Source organism: Anser brachyrhynchus, assembly GCF_964034855.1.
Source record: "Anser brachyrhynchus genome assembly, chromosome: 5".
Lineage (NCBI taxonomy): Eukaryota > Metazoa > Chordata > Aves > Anseriformes > Anatidae > Anser > Anser brachyrhynchus.
In genome coordinates, this window is record NC_137699.1 from 56,272,356 (window position 1) to 56,287,777 (window position 15,422).

At 40.5% G+C, this 15,422-nt stretch overlaps 1 protein-coding gene across 5 annotated transcripts in view; it reads left to right on the forward strand.

Annotated features, from left to right (window-relative positions):
• Window positions 1-15,422, forward strand: part of KIF26A (kinesin family member 26A) — a 100,170-nt gene that overhangs the window by 68,594 nt on the left and 16,154 nt on the right. For all 5 annotated transcript variants that reach the window (XM_080593216.1, XM_080593217.1, XM_080593218.1 and 2 more), the window contains one exon: window positions 1,230-1,413. In XM_080593216.1, coding sequence (XP_080449342.1) covers window positions 1,230-1,413 — 184 coding nt within the window. The remainder of the gene's footprint in view (window positions 1-1,229; window positions 1,414-15,422) is intronic.

Genomic DNA, 15,422 nt, shown 5'->3' on the forward strand with positions numbered 1-15,422 from the left:
AGGGCATGATGAAAATACAAAGTAGCCATTGTATAAAGAGACTTTTCTGGTCATATACTTCTAAACTGATTTATCCGAAGGGAAAGGCTTTTATATTGCAAGTAGGGGCTAGAACAGTGCTTTGCTCCTACTGAAGACCTGTTGGCATCAGTGGCATGGTCTCAGGTCACCCACAGATACCGGTAATATAACACTTTGCATTTTTGCTGGCTTAACAGTCATTCAAAATGATGTTGAAGAATAGCATGTTGGATTCTTTTATGATATGTATCTGAGGGTGGTCTAGGTACTGTCAGTCTCAGGGTCAAATCACATACATTCAGGTGACAGAACTCTCCTTGGCTTTGACAGAGCTGAGATTTCACCATCACTGCCATCCTCAGTTGCCCAGTGAGTGTCACTAACACGAATTTCTGTTCCGTGCACCTCTGCAGGGTGTTTTGTCCCATGCAGGTTTTGATGCAGAGTCCAGGTTCTGGTTTTGTTTCTTGCTATGTTTGGTGTTGCTGGTGGGGAACAGCAGAAAAAAATGATTTTGTTCCTATTCTTAATCATATGGAATAATGTTACAATTTTAATTGCATGTTTTAATTTTTCCTTCTTCATCTTTTTTGTTTTGAAATTCTGCATTTCAAAAGCAGGATCATTATCATTTAGAACATTAAAGCTTGTCTCTGTAATAGCTTTCCCTTTTAATGTGGAAGAATGGAATTGAGGAGGAAAAACCAATCTGTCTTGAAGGAAATCCTCTGTTATCTAAGGGTTTTCAGTGCAGCCAACAAGATAGGGTCTTAGGCTCAGCTGACTTGGAGTGTCATTCTGTGTCTTGAGTAACTTGTAGTGTACAAAGCATCACTTTTGTAATGTTATCACCAGTAAGATCCATGCGGTTCTGCCAGTGACAAGGGGATTATTTCAGCTTTTTATGATGTCAGTGAGATTTTAGTATTTTAGGATTCAGCTGTTAAGCTGTTGGGGGGAAGAAGGGAAGTTAGATTATAATTGAACCTCTGTTGAGGGAGAAATTAACTGAATAATTTGCCTGTATTTTTTTCTACCCAAATTTCCTTCTATTAGTCTCCTGATGTTTTTTCCTTATGAAATCAGGTTAGAACACAATGACTTGATGTGTTAAACAGGCAATGATGCCAATGAACATCTGTTTGTCTGGTCCAGATTGCCATTAACACCTAGTAACATTGTCCTTTCTTGCTATTACTTTTATACAGAGCAGCACAGAAGCTTAACCTGTCTTCGAAGAGAAAGAAATACCATCCACCCCTGCCACACACACACGACTTCTCTATTTATGCTACTAACTTTAGTGGCATCCTGCAGCTCTGTCCTCCCCCAGCACCACCATGCCTTCTGAGAGCTGTGTCCAAAATCAAGGACAACCCTGGCATTGGAAAGGTAATTTTGTATTTAATTTTTTTAAAATAGGTTTATAGAGTAATTCTAGTGGGGCTGGAAGATTTCAGCCTAGAACAAGGTTGGATAAGCTCAAGAGAATGGTCTTGGGATAGAGAGAGAGAGAGGCACATCTGTCTGAATGTGCCTGAGAGCTGTTATTTGTTGACTTTGGAAAATATTTGCAGCCTCAGAGCAGATTCAGTGCATATGTACTGGCTTCACTGAAGCCAGTTAACATCACTGACAGCAATGTTGACAAAGGTTGTTTTGTCCTTTCCTATGTTCAAGTTAGAGACAGAATTTCTCTGACTTCATTGGTGCAAAACCAATGCACATACAGGTGTCGCCTTTGTCAGAAGTAGTCTCTGTTACCGGCAAGGCTCAGCTGCTGGTGCTGTCTGTTTGCTTTGAATTAAGGAGATAGGCAAGGGTGCTTGGTTTCCCTCTGCTTCACATGTCAGTGTGAACCAGAAGTAATTCTGTAGAAATCAAGTAGCAGGAGAGAAATAGATGTCTCTCCAGCTTGGGAAATCCAGCACCTTTCAAACTGTAACATTCATGCTAATTTTATTTAAAATTAATTAAAATACAACCTAATTACTTAGAGCTTTATTCATATTTATAACTGTTTAATCACCCACATGACAGAGTCTGAATACTTATTTACATAGGTTACAAGAGATTAGCATTTGAAGATAGAATTGAAGTACCTAATGTGCACAGGAAAGCTAAAACATGCACCTTGACTAACCATATAAATTAGCATTAACATAGAGATCATCAGCCTAAATACTTGCAACTGACACTGTTGCTCTCAGAGAATACTCTGTATTCTCTTAAGCCAGTGAGTTTGTGATAAATAGAAAACAAAACTGTAACTGATGCTATCTTTAAGCAGGTGGAAGTACCGATGAAACTGTGTTTTCTGCTCCTGTGTTTAAAAGTGTGTTAGAAAAAAGGGTGCAGTATTAAATGGTGGAATGCAGCAAACGTGACAGTAATGTACAGGTTCTCAGGTGGAAGAAGAGTTTGCTAAGGAACATCCTTTCTGTGTGTATATTTTGGCAGAGCCCACTTGTGCCTGCCTCTTTTCCCTGAGGTTTAGCACTTGGCTATGACATGAGGAATGACGGAGCAGTGCATTTCTGAGGCTCTTTGGCTTAGGAAGACCTTTAAAGCATGCTTATATCTCCCTGTGTTGGCAGGTCAAAGAACTGTCTCTGCACCTCACCACACTCATGTGCTTACAGCTATGTGTAAGCAAGGGACTTTAGCATTTTTCCTATGCTTTGGGCATGGTCAGTGGAGTTTATCTCCATGACTTGTGCCACGTAGAAAACTGGTTTTTCTGGTGTCTTCAAAAAGATCGAAAAAGTCTAGTGAAGATCAAACGAATAATCCCAGATGGTAGAAGATTATATGCCTTGGGTCGTGTGGTCTACCTACGTTTTTCATCAGTGAGCACAGAAGAGGGCTTTCAAAGGGAAAAGCTCTACCAGAATGCAGAGGAGAAGGTCAGGAACTTGTGCCAACCCACAGACCAGGGATATGCCCACCTGCTCAGTTGTGTGATCTTCTCCTTCATTATGGAATATATATATATGTCCACATATGGCGTGCTGGCAGTGTGGGTGACTTTTATGGATCAACAGGCAGTTGTCTGACCCTCAGATATCTTTGCTGTGTAAGCTGAAAACGTTATTGAAGGTGCTGTTTGTTTTGAGCCCAGAGTTCTAGCTGTGGACTTCTCACCACATACTTGTTGACCACCATTTGGAAAACCCCTGCACAGTGCTGTGAAGTGCCGTGCTAGAGATAAGAGCTCTCTGCTAATAGCATCAGCCCTTTGGTTCTTGAGTTAAGATCTAGAGCATGCAGTGGTGACGGGGTCTGCTAGTTACTACTTGTAATGCTCCCCAAAATATAAGGTAATAAGGCATCTTCTCTTACCCATAGTTTAAAATGTACAGTACCTCTTAAACATCTCTTTACCTATTCCTCTTTTGCAACTTGATAAATTAGTGTTTACCTGTAAAACAACTTCAACATGTAGCTTTTTTTTTAAAAAAAAAAAAAAAAAAAAAGGCTGTTACTTTTTGGTCCCTCCTCTTCTAACAGCTTTTCACTTTACACTCCTTTTGGTTTTCTTTTTCCTTGTATCTTTCAATGAATTGTAGAACAGCTTGGGTTAGAAGGGACTTTGAAGATCACCCAGTTCCACCTCTCCTGCTCTGGGCAGGGATACCTCCCACTAGATCAGGTTGCCCAGGGCCCCATCCAGCCTGGCCTTAAACATCTCCAAGGATGGGGCATCCACAGCTTCTCTGGGAAGCCTGTGCCAGTGCCTCACCACGCTCTGAAGAATTTCCTCCTGATATCGAATTTACATCTCCCCTCTTTTAGTTTAAAACCATTACCATTTGTTCTATCACTGTCTGCTCATGTAAAAACCCATTCTCCTTTTTTATAATCTCCCTGTAAGTACTGAAAGGCTGCTATAAGGTCTCCAGCTCTCTCAGCCTGTCTTCATAGGAGAGGTTCTCCAGCCCTCTTTGTGGGATCAATTTTGTGGCCCTCCTCTGGACCCACTCTAACAGATCCATGTCATTCTTATGCTGGGGGCCCCAGACCTGGATGCAGCACTCCAAGTGGGGCCTCACAAGGACAGAGCAGAGGGGGACAATCACCTCCCTCCACCTGCTGGCCACCCCTCTGTTGGTACACCCCAGGGTGCAGTTGGCCTTCTGGGCTGCAGGCACGCACTGCTGGCTCATGTTGAGCCTTTTGTCCACCAGAACCCCCAAGTCCTTCTCTGCAGGGCTGCTCTCAATGAGTTCTTCTCCCAGTCTGTTCTTGTGTCTGGAAGTGCCCCACCCCAGGTGCAGCACCTTGCACTTGCACTTGTTGAACCTCACTAGGTTCACGTGGACCCACCTATCTAGCTTGTCCAGATCCCTTTGGATGGCATCCCTTCCTTCTGGTATATCGGCTGCACCACTCAGCGTGGGGTCATCTGCAAACTTGCTGAGGGAGCACTTAGTCCCTGTCAATTGACATCACTCCCAGTGTCATTGGTAGAGCAGCCTGTCCAATTATAAGTACAAGGTACACATAGGGAATAGAAGCAGTGCTGGATTCTGGAGTCAGTTTTTGCTACCGCAGCATCTGTGGCTGGCTCTTTCCTTGGTTTGTGTGATTGTTTCAGATCAGCAGTGTGCCTGTCCCTATTATTAATGTGTGGTTACAGTGGGTTAAGCAGCTGGTGTGGCAGTGTTCTTCTTCACCTCCTAGCTTTCTGCTGTTTTGTCTTTCATGGTTAGTTTTGATGTGGAGGACTGGTTCCTTGCTGGTATCTGCTGTTTAGGTGAGAATGTAGGAGTACTGATGGGCCGCATAACTTCATCTTACTGACCTGAGAATGACACACTGAGGACCAGGCCTTATTTTTTCTTGAGGGGCTGATTTCTCTGAGCACAGGCGGCTTGACAAGTTTTAATGGCCTTCTTGTCATGTGGCTTCTTTTGGAACAGGACAGGATACCACAGAGAAATGCACCTTTTTGTATTGTGAAGGGAAGATATAAAATTTAAGGAGAGAAGTATAAGTTTTGTGAGAATGAAGAACAGAAACAAACTAGAAACCCATGAAATGTCAGTGATACTTCAGTGGGGGTAGCGTAGTTTCCTTCAAGACAAGTTGAAGTGGTGAATGATATGTCAACTGTGCGGAAATAGCATTTATATTAAGAAGGAACTAGTGAATAAGGCCAGGATCCTACGAAGACTGACTGCTACTGTTACAACATGCTCTAGGTAGTCCCATTTCTTTTGCAGATCTAAGTGCGAGTCCGTGCTGAAATATTTACAATGTCCAATATGATTGGCTTTCTATATATCCATGGCTGTGGTCATTTTTAACTACCCCCCACCACTAGTGCTCAGGGTTGTCTTTTAGCTGGTATTCAACACATTTTAAGAGGCACAGGAACAGTGTGTGGAAAACGTGATGTCACTTCGGGGCCAAAATGGAGAAAACAAAAACAAAAACAACAAACAAAAAAACGTGTCTCCAGAGGGAATCTGGAAGCATAACCTAGTAACCCTAACTTTCAGGCTGGGCACCCAGGCAAAGTGGTTGAAGCAATAATAAAGATCAAAATTAGCAGGCAGGGATTAATATGATAAATTAGGTATCAGTCAATGGAGCATTTATAGCCAGAACACATATGCTAGAGTTCTGTGGAAGAGTCAGCGAGCATTTGAATAGGGGTGGTCTGGTTGATTGAGTGTATTTGGGTTTTGAAAAAGCTTTTGACGAGTGCCCTGACCTAGTTTTCTTAGAAAACCCTAAGCTGTCATGTTATTAATAACTAGTAGGAAACAAAAGGTCAGATTCCACACTGGAGCAAAGTTAGCTGTGTCATGCGGAGATCCATGCTGTTTGGTGTCTTCCTAAATGATTCGAGTGAGGTGGTGTAGCTACCTATTCAGACTAGTCAAAGCTAAATCTGACTCTGAAGACTTGTAAAAACATCTCATGGTACTGGAATTATTGAGATGATAAAGAGGCAGATGAAGTTTAATGCTAATTAGCACAAGGAAAAGCAGGTCTAACTCTGTGTGCACAAATGGTAAGTTGTGAGGAAATCAGGCATGACTGTAACCCATTTTACCAGCCGTTATGGAAGCTACAGCATTATGTTTGTTACCGTGAGTCTCAGCTTCTGAAGAAATGCTTTATTGACCGTTCAGGAGGCAAGAAGGGTAAGCAACTTTAGTTGTAAAGGGTCTCTTAGCAGTATGTGATAAAAAGACATGTTCCTCTTCTTGCCCATATTATTTTAATAAGTCACTGGTTGTGTTTACCTTTACTGGCCTTCTTCCTTACCATAATAACTTTCAAGAAGTTTATTAAAGAACGTGGTAAGAACTGAAGAAACACAAAGACTTCCACTCCTCTCCCATGTAAATATCTCCAGAGGACCTTCTCAGAGGAGAGCTCTTCCCCTGCAGGCAGGAGCAGCAATGGTGTGCTTTGCTGCCAGTACAGGCCTGGACCTAAACTCCTTTTGGAAAAAAAAAAAAAGGCTTCTCCAAACATCTGTACCTGGAAGTTTAAGTTCCTTATTTGATGCGCACTTTCAAAGCTGCCCTACCATGACTATTTGCTTGTCCTGATAAAGAAACTTCTTTATGGCCAAAACACAGGTTCAATGGAGAACTTTCCCACGCATTAAGGCCTTTTTATTGGTTTCAGAGTTAAACACGTGAATAAGAGTTATTCTGATCCGAGGTAGAGGACAGCTGAATTTAAGTAAGTCACTGAACGGAGCATAGGCAGCATCAGGACTACCTTGGTTGTTTCCGTCGTGATTTGGAATCAGTCCGGCTGACAGGTCCTGTCACTGTGGGACCCTGTCTTAACTTGTGAGCTCAGTGGGTGTTCAGGGGAAGGAAGTGGTTTGAATTCTTGCTTTCTCTTGCTATGTGACTATAGCAGGCAGTAACTATGTATTGTCAGAACTGCTGGAGGAGGCAGGAATCTGAAAAGACTGTGATGGCCAGAACTTCCACTTGAACACAATTACTGATGTGAGCCCAAGGTCTAGAGTTGTTCGTAATCTATCATCTCCATGCATATCATACGGTTCTGCTGTGATGAAATACTGCTTTTAACTTTTGTTGTTAGTGACTTACTACAGCAGAGATCCTATGTGTATCTTTTGCAATTTCTAATTTCTTATTTTTTCAAGTACTGTCTTGGAATGTGAGTACTAAATGTCTTATTAATTTCTTTTACATTTCATAAATACCAATTTTTCCCTTATCATAATTTAATCAAGAGTGTGCAGATTTGTCCTGTGATTCAAATCTTTAATTAACCTTTTGCATACTTTTCTTTACTAAGAGTGCAAAAGACTATATACTCTTCCAGGTGCTTGCAGGATTTTTCCGCGTTCAGGAACACCAAGCAGAAAAAAGTTTAAAATAAATAATGTTTGGAACTGTGGGTCTTTCTGGCACCCGTGTTTTGTATGATCAACCTTAATCAAACCCTCACACATGTACAGAAATCCTACTACCAATACAAACTGAATGCTGAGAGGAATTATGTTCACTACTAATAAATGTTACATAGCAAATTTCATACCTTTGTCTTGAATGTGCCAAAAACATCAGAGTCCAAATCATTTAGCTGAATCCTACTTAAAAGGCAATGATCCAGTACAGTATGATTCTTGTAACTGAATCATTTTTGTGGTCTCTCTGGGTGTTATTAAATTTAATGTCAGAATAGTAGGAAAGACGTCTGAAAGCCATTTAATATTGTCACTGGAAAGAAGTTAGATTATGCTCAATTCCTGACATTAATGTGCTACTTAAGATAATTTATCATATTGTGGTATTAAAAAAGACATCCTTTTTACAGTGGCTGCTGTGTAGCATTCTAATTTGCTATTTTTCTTTAGCATGGTAGGAAGCCTTTTTCATGCAAAATGTTTTTTCTGCAGTTCTATTCAGCTCATTCTTTATAATACTGCATCACTTACAACAGCAGCTTTAAGTGCTTGTCTCTTTCAAGGATCCTGTCAATTTTTTTTGTTAGAATGACAGAAGCCTCCTATGTGAGACAATTGAAGTGGAGCATTTAAAGAGAACCTGAGTTGTCAGACGTGTTTCTTGGACAGGTATATACATATTGGTCTCCATTTGTGTGTTTTAGACATTTACTTTCATTTATGCTTTACCAAGCCACAGCTAAGGTACTGCTAATATGATTTACTGATCATGTAGGGTTTTCTTAAGTGTGCTATATGTCCCATTCACTGGTTCTTAGAATGGTTTGATGATGGATAACAAATAGGTACTTAATTTTGTCATCTTTATTGCTGCTTGTTTCCTAATGACTAGAGTGTTATTTCTGATATAAATCACGTATCGTACTAAGTACTCTTCAATCCATGTATGTAGACCTGTGTAGGACAAGGTTCATACCTTCCTGCTGAAATGCATTGAGCTGCTTAAACAAAAAAATGTGAAAGATCAGATTAAAATACACAATTTCTTCTATTTTGTTTTCAATTTTTAAAAATAAAATAGTTTTCTTCATGTCTCCTGGGAGTGGAGAATCAATTCTTCTTTAATAGAGTACAATACAGAAGTGATTTTTTTTTAGGTTCTCCCAGGGGAGCTAAATGGTCTATGCTAGCATAGCAATTTTGCATATAAATTTGCCATCCACTGGTAGTGGCAGTATATGAAAGGCTTGTAAGAACTACCCACAGTAAACCAATTTAGCAAGGGTTATATATCTGTCAGTTACAATTAAATCCGTGAAAAATATTGGCTCTGAACTAGGACTTCTGTAATTTGATTTACATTGTAGTTGAAAAACAAGTGATTTCATTGGAAAATGGCCTTCAACTGAATATGAATTCTTTGTAATATCTTGCTGAGAATTCTTAATTCAGAATGGTGGATGTCTAAGCATAGTTATGTAATTAACCTGCTGTTATACGCCATTTTGTGAACATTGGACAAAATTAACTTCCTGGCTACATGTTGCCTGTCAAAAATGTGTGTTTCAAGGGAATATTTAGTGTCTATTCAAATTTGATATAATGACATTTATTGCTAAAGACCAAATTGCTTGTTCATTTAGGGATTATGATACTACTGTAATGTAGAATATGACCAACGTTTATGGAATGGACTCCCCTATAGTGCCAGCACTTTCCCAAAATACAGACAAAGTCTGAGCTTATTCTGGGGGGAAAAAAGCTTGAGCTCATGTATTTTAAAATTTTATATGCTTTTTAATACATTCTTTCTGTTTTTTCCTTGTCATTCTATTTAATTTGAAACTTGACAACTGCATAAGCATTGAATGCTAACAAAGCATCACTATAAACACATGAGCACTACACATCCATTCATTTCTAAGGAGGTACCATATGTTACAGTTACGCCTGTGCTAACATATTTGGCTGGGTCAGGGTCTTAATTTCCTCAGCGTTCAAAATGCCATGGAGTCTAGTCATTACTTAGTGAATAAGTGGTCTTTTTCGTCTACATGTCTGCCCCAAATTAAACTGTGTAGAGTATTTGCTCCAATGAAAGACAAATGATGAACTTTCTGATGTATGCAGTAGTTTTTGTATTAATCCTTTAAAACATATAGTAGAGGTCTGTGATAGTCTTTGGAACAGAATCCAAATCATCTGGTTCTTTGTTTCAAGTGTGATATAGTCCTCCCCCTTTGTCTGGTGTCAGTGTTGATAGCCCTTCCATCTCTCTTGATTACAGGGTAATAATCAATGTGAACCTGGCTGTCTTAGTCTCTTGGCTGTTTCTGTCTAAAATTGTGTAGGATTGTGTCATTCTCTCTTTTATCACTGGCTCTTTTCTCTAAAAATTCAGTCTTGGATGTGATTTCTTCTGAGATGACGCTTGCCTCACTGGTCTTTGAGGAGTTTCGTGTTCATTGACGCGTGGCTTTACTGTAGCTCCATTCAATTCAGCATATCCAAAATATAAGGGCTGTATTAGAAAAAAAGTGCTAGCTTGCCTCTGGCCATCAGTCTCACATTCATGTCTTGCTGTCAGAGTTGCCTTGAAATTTGGTTTTCACGGCTTTTTGGTCTGTCTCTTACTTCTCCCAAACCTGCTTTTTGACATTGACATATCCTTGATGTTTTTGCACTATCTTGAGCAGTCCTGCTGTCACACCCTCATCCTGCTCTCTTCAGCTCCAGCTGGTTCAATATGTGGGGGGAGGTCTGGAAGTCCCCCAGTCTCTGCACGAAGAGGGGTGTCCAGTGCTCCTGGAGGAGGTCGTAGCATGGGAACAGCAACCATCACATGGGGATGGGGCAGAAGGTCTCCCCTTGGAACCCCTAGGTGTGAAATGGGGTAAACAGTAGCAATGGCCTCTAAGAGGAGGAAGGGTTTGTATTAGCCAGGATGTGTGTTCCTCAGTTTCTGAGAAGTGTCAGTGTTTAGTTCAGAATTGTTAAAGGCGCATGTATATTTGACTTTAAAAAGGGTCAAAGATGTCAAGGTGTAGAGTTTTGGCTCAGGACTCCCACAGATTAGTAGTATTTGAGTGTGCTGCGTGGTTCTGTCATTCTCTGGTGGCCTCATCAGGTGTTTCTAAAACTATATGGAGTTTAGTCGTAGCCATTGTCCTTCACATAAAGGTTTTTTTGCCTCTCTGATTGCAAATTATTTTTTTCAGAAATCTACCCTTTTCCAGTTTGTCTCCTCTAACATTGTTTATGCATGCATAAAACAGTGGTATGACTTGTTTTTATGCTTCGGCATCCATTTATGTGATTTGCCCTTACATGGCTGGAGAAAGTGAATTCTAGCTTGCAAGTGTTTGCTTTTATAACCTTTCTTTTCCCAACTTCCACTGGAGGTTGACAGATAGACTTAAAAAAAAAAAAAAAAAAAAAGAGAGAGAGAAGGGAAAAAAAAATCCTTGATTGCTATGAATCTTTCTTCCATCCTTGCCAGTGTTGGTTTAAATTACGCCCATTGTTGTGCTGGGTGGGTGGGCCTATGACCTTATGCCACCCATTTCCAGGGCTTTTCCAAATTCCATGCGCATATATTTATTTATTAAATTCTTTGTATTTTATCAGCGTATTCAGGATGTGTTTACCATCTTCTTTTCCAAACACTTTTAATTTTAATAGGATTTCCTTCAGCAATTCTGCTGACCTCCCGGTTCCTGCGGAAACATGAATTTGGAAAGTTCATTTGAGTGTTAACCCCCCAGTGTACAAAACTCCCAAGATTAGAGTCAGTTAATTACCGAGATACTTCAGTGAATTGTGTGATTTAGGTTGTCTTCAGGCACTGAGAAAAATGTTAATAATGTTCATGTACCACAATGTTTTTTATTTTTATTTGCAAAAATTGAACTGATACAAACCTGTCCTCTTTTCCTATCAACATGCTCATTAAAACTGAGCCTTTATCCAGTATTCAGTGTCTCTGAGTATGTATGTACAAATCCTTGTATCCTTTATGAACTTTTTCCCTGTAATTCTTTTTTCTAACTCAGATCTATCTGTGACACTGAAGAAGAAATACAGAAAAGAAAGTTACAAGGAGTTACTAAAAATGCAGTTATAACAGGAAGAGTCATACCCATCACAGGAAGGATTTGGGATCTTAGCTCTCCTTACAGAGTCTAAATAGTGGTCAGGGCAGAGATGCCCTGATCCTGAGATTACTTTTCTGGAATCACCTTATTTGTATTGTTTTTCTTTGCTTTTTTTTTTTTTTTAACTCCCTGTCCCCCTGTTGACATTCCTTCTAGGTCTCCTCTTTGTTTTCTTTCAGATATGTCTTACTTTTCCCTTTCTTCATTTGTTCTCCTCTAAATTCCTTCTCTTAAGGTTTCTTCACTTCATACAAGTGTTACCAGTAGCTGGTACTGCTGCTGTTGGAGCTAAGCACCAGAACTGGCCACACTGCTGAGTAACTGCCCACAGAGGATGTAATTCTGAGTGGGCCTGAAATTCATGTTATTGCATTTAGTTCTAGTCATTCATTTCATAAGCGAATAAAAGAATTTGAGTGCAGTACAGATACTGCTACTGTGCTGTCTAGTCATGGGCCAAAGTTACTTTAAGATTTACAGGTTCATGTGTTTTCTTGAGTCCTTCCCTCACTAAAAACCCTTGTATCTGGGTGATTTTCTGCACTGCAAGTTGCTGTCTCTGCAAATGAGCATGCCTTTTGTATTAAAAATTGATGAAGAGACCCAGGAGAAGGTGCAGTTAAGTTGATCCTTAAGGCAGGAACCATGCTGGCTGTACAGTACTCAGCTTTTTGTGCCGTGTTCCTCCTATCCCAACACAGAAAAGTACTGGGTTGAACTTCAGAGCTTTGAATACAAACCTGGCAATTAAGGTTGTTCCTGGAACAAAGGAGGGCTAGAATAATAAAAATGTATAACACCAAATCTTTCTTCTACATATTGAGAAGCATGTGCCTGCATGTGGGATCTGCCTGCACTTTAGCTTCTGCTTTTGCAAAGCGATAGGTTTGAGTAAGCTTTATTCTTGTTGGTACTTACATGAGCATTTTTAGTTCATTTCTGAGTGAAGTCAGTGCCTAGCTCGGCAGCTCAGCATTGTGAATAAGAGTGACACATTATAACCCTACAATTTCTGATAGGTAGCTTTAAACATTAAGCCATCACTTGTAGATGGATTTAGAGGGCAAAGAAACTAAATTTGAAATCTGTTTTTCTACTCTGCAAATCAGCATTTATACACAAAACACCAGAAGAGGAACTCCCTTAAGCTGCTCTTTTCTTGCCCCCTCCCATTTGTCTTGAAAGCTCATTTTCTCTGTGAAAATGAAGATGACCCTTGAGGCCCATTAAGAGTTGGGATCTGATACCCTTTGAGAAGAGATTTTAGTACCTTTCTGCTTCAGAGAGAGGGTCTCAAAAAGCTGATTTGGCACACAAGGTTTTTCTGGGGGTAAAGTCACCTTTTTGTTAGGAGGAGTAACACTGATGGAAGAAACTTGCTGTTTAGGTCAGGAGGAGACCAATTTTCTTCTTAGCCAAGCTCTGGCTGCTAGAATCTAATAATAAGTGTAAGAGAGAAAAGAAAGGATTGTTTAGGGATTTATTTTTTTAAATAGCATATATATTAAAACTAATTTTAATCAAGTGACTCAGAAGTGGGCATTTGTATGTATGTATTTATTTTTCTTTCTTTTTTTTTCCTGAGGGCAGTTATTTTTCTGAGCACTTTGGTAGCATGTCAAGGTTGAGCTAACAGGCTAATACACAAAGCTGGCTTCGTGGAGCTTTTATGGGGAAACAGCCTTGAGTCTGTCACCTCTGATGCACTTTGCTTTTGAAGCAGCTGTTTCATTTATTCTAAGGTTCAATTATTTTCTGGGACTATGTTTTCATATTCATATCAGCATAAAAGTGAAAAGAAGGGGGGACTGCCTGAGTTGGTAGGTGGAAGAATTTGCTGCTGCCTTTGGTGGAGCCTCCTGCGGTGTTTACTGGGTGGGTCAGTTGTTTCTTAAGCCCTTTGTTTGGAAAAAATGTTGGGGAAAAGCTTTTATAGCCATTTTCTGAAAATACTTTCTGTGATGGTGCTCAGCCATGCTCCTTAGTGACTGTGCAGGGGATGCCTGCATGCAACTTAGCCCCCCAGAAAGGAGGAGCTGGAAAAATGGAACAGCTGAGAAATTAAATGAAAACCTTCAAGTTACCTACCATCCCTAGTTGATAAAGACAGGGACAGTTCAGTGTGGTGCTGTGAATCACCCTGGTCTGGGCACTACATCTCACTTGCACCCTCTGGGTGCAGGTGTGCATGCCATCACCTTCTCGTCTTGTCTGATATGAACGGCAGTCTTAGAGGGTGGCTCAGCCTGCTCCAGTATTTGTTTGTTGCAATGCTGGGAGGACTGCATTTCCCTCTTGTGCTTCGCTGAAGCAATTTTTCAGCTTTGGTTCTTTCTTTACCATTATTTCTCTGGATGCAGGACTGATGGGGAGGTGCTGACTGCAAAGTGCATTTTTTTGTAAAGAGAAAAAGAATGTGACAGCATAATAAATGCACACCATTCTAATGAAATAATATTCTCAGAACATAGTGATAAATTGTTCTGGAAGATTTAAGGTTAAATTTAGCAGTAACAAGTTACAAAAACAGGAGAATCCGTCTCTGTTAGCAGTGTATGCTTTCCAACCCAGCGTCCCCATGCAACATCCACCTCCATGCTAGAGGTTGGCCTTAGATCAGCAACTCTGATCAGCGTGCTCTATTTGGTGGGTTCACCTGGTGGATTTGCAGAAGTGTGGGGGGGGTTGCTATCTGTTGCTCCTCTTCCACATCAGAAGCAAGCACTGTAAAAGGAGGACTGTACTTCATTAGGGTCAGTAGTTGCATTGCAGAAGACGCACATCCTGATGGGTGCTCTGAAGAGTGCGAATTGCTCCAGCTCTGCTGCCTGTGGTGCATTACAGCCATGGAGGCTCTTCACCCAGCAAAACTACGTTTAACGCTGGTGTTGGAGAACATGTGGTAGTTAGATAAGGACCTAATGCTGTTGTTCAGCATGTTTTTGAAGCATTTTTTTTACTGGCCAGGGAGAGTCACTCTGGCTGAACATTGCTTTCCTCTAAGTTTGATCTGCTGGGCAGTGCAGAATTGACGATCGGCAGAGTGATTCACTGCTCCTGTAATAGTCATTTGCTGCAGTGCCAGGTGTGTAAAACACACTGGTTCTGACCTGAGAGCATTTCATTAAGGATAAATGGTCATAAGTGGGTGTGAGGCAGTATTTCATGTTTTTTCAAAATAAGAATATGATTTCCAGGAAGCTTAAAAGAAGCAGGTGTGCAGCCTTTGCTGAACTTGAGTGAGACCCGGTCACTTGGCTCCCATAAGCTGCTTGGGAAATCACAGCCAACATGTCTGAGCTGTCTAAAAATGATGTCTTAAAATGCCATGTGTAGGAATAAAACGTACTTTGTGAGCAGTTTCCTTTCAAGATTTTGGACCTTTTAATGCTTTTTTTTTTTCCCTTCTCTTCTTTGAAACTGCCATAAAATCTTCAACTAACCACCAAACTACCTAGCAATAACAGCATAAAGGCATCTGCCTGGGAAAGCTATAAGAGAGGCACCTGTTTATTAGGGGAACATGAAAAAGGAATTGAAAGTTTCCAGATTTAGTTTGAATGCACTAGCTCTCTCAGCTTTGTGTTATTCCCATGGATTTTGGAATTGATCATTTTGTACTTTTGGTCACATTAAGTACATGGAAGGTAGGAGACTAGAGTTTCCTTTTCTTTAGGCGTGGTATTACACCTACAGTGGATTATACCTGCTGATCAGACATCTAGAAATAGAAATGTTGAAATTGGAACAGAGTCAACAAAGAGGACAAAGTGCACCTTTAAAAGCTAATTCAGTGCAGACCCCAGGGTGGAAACCAGTCTGGAAAATCTGGCTCT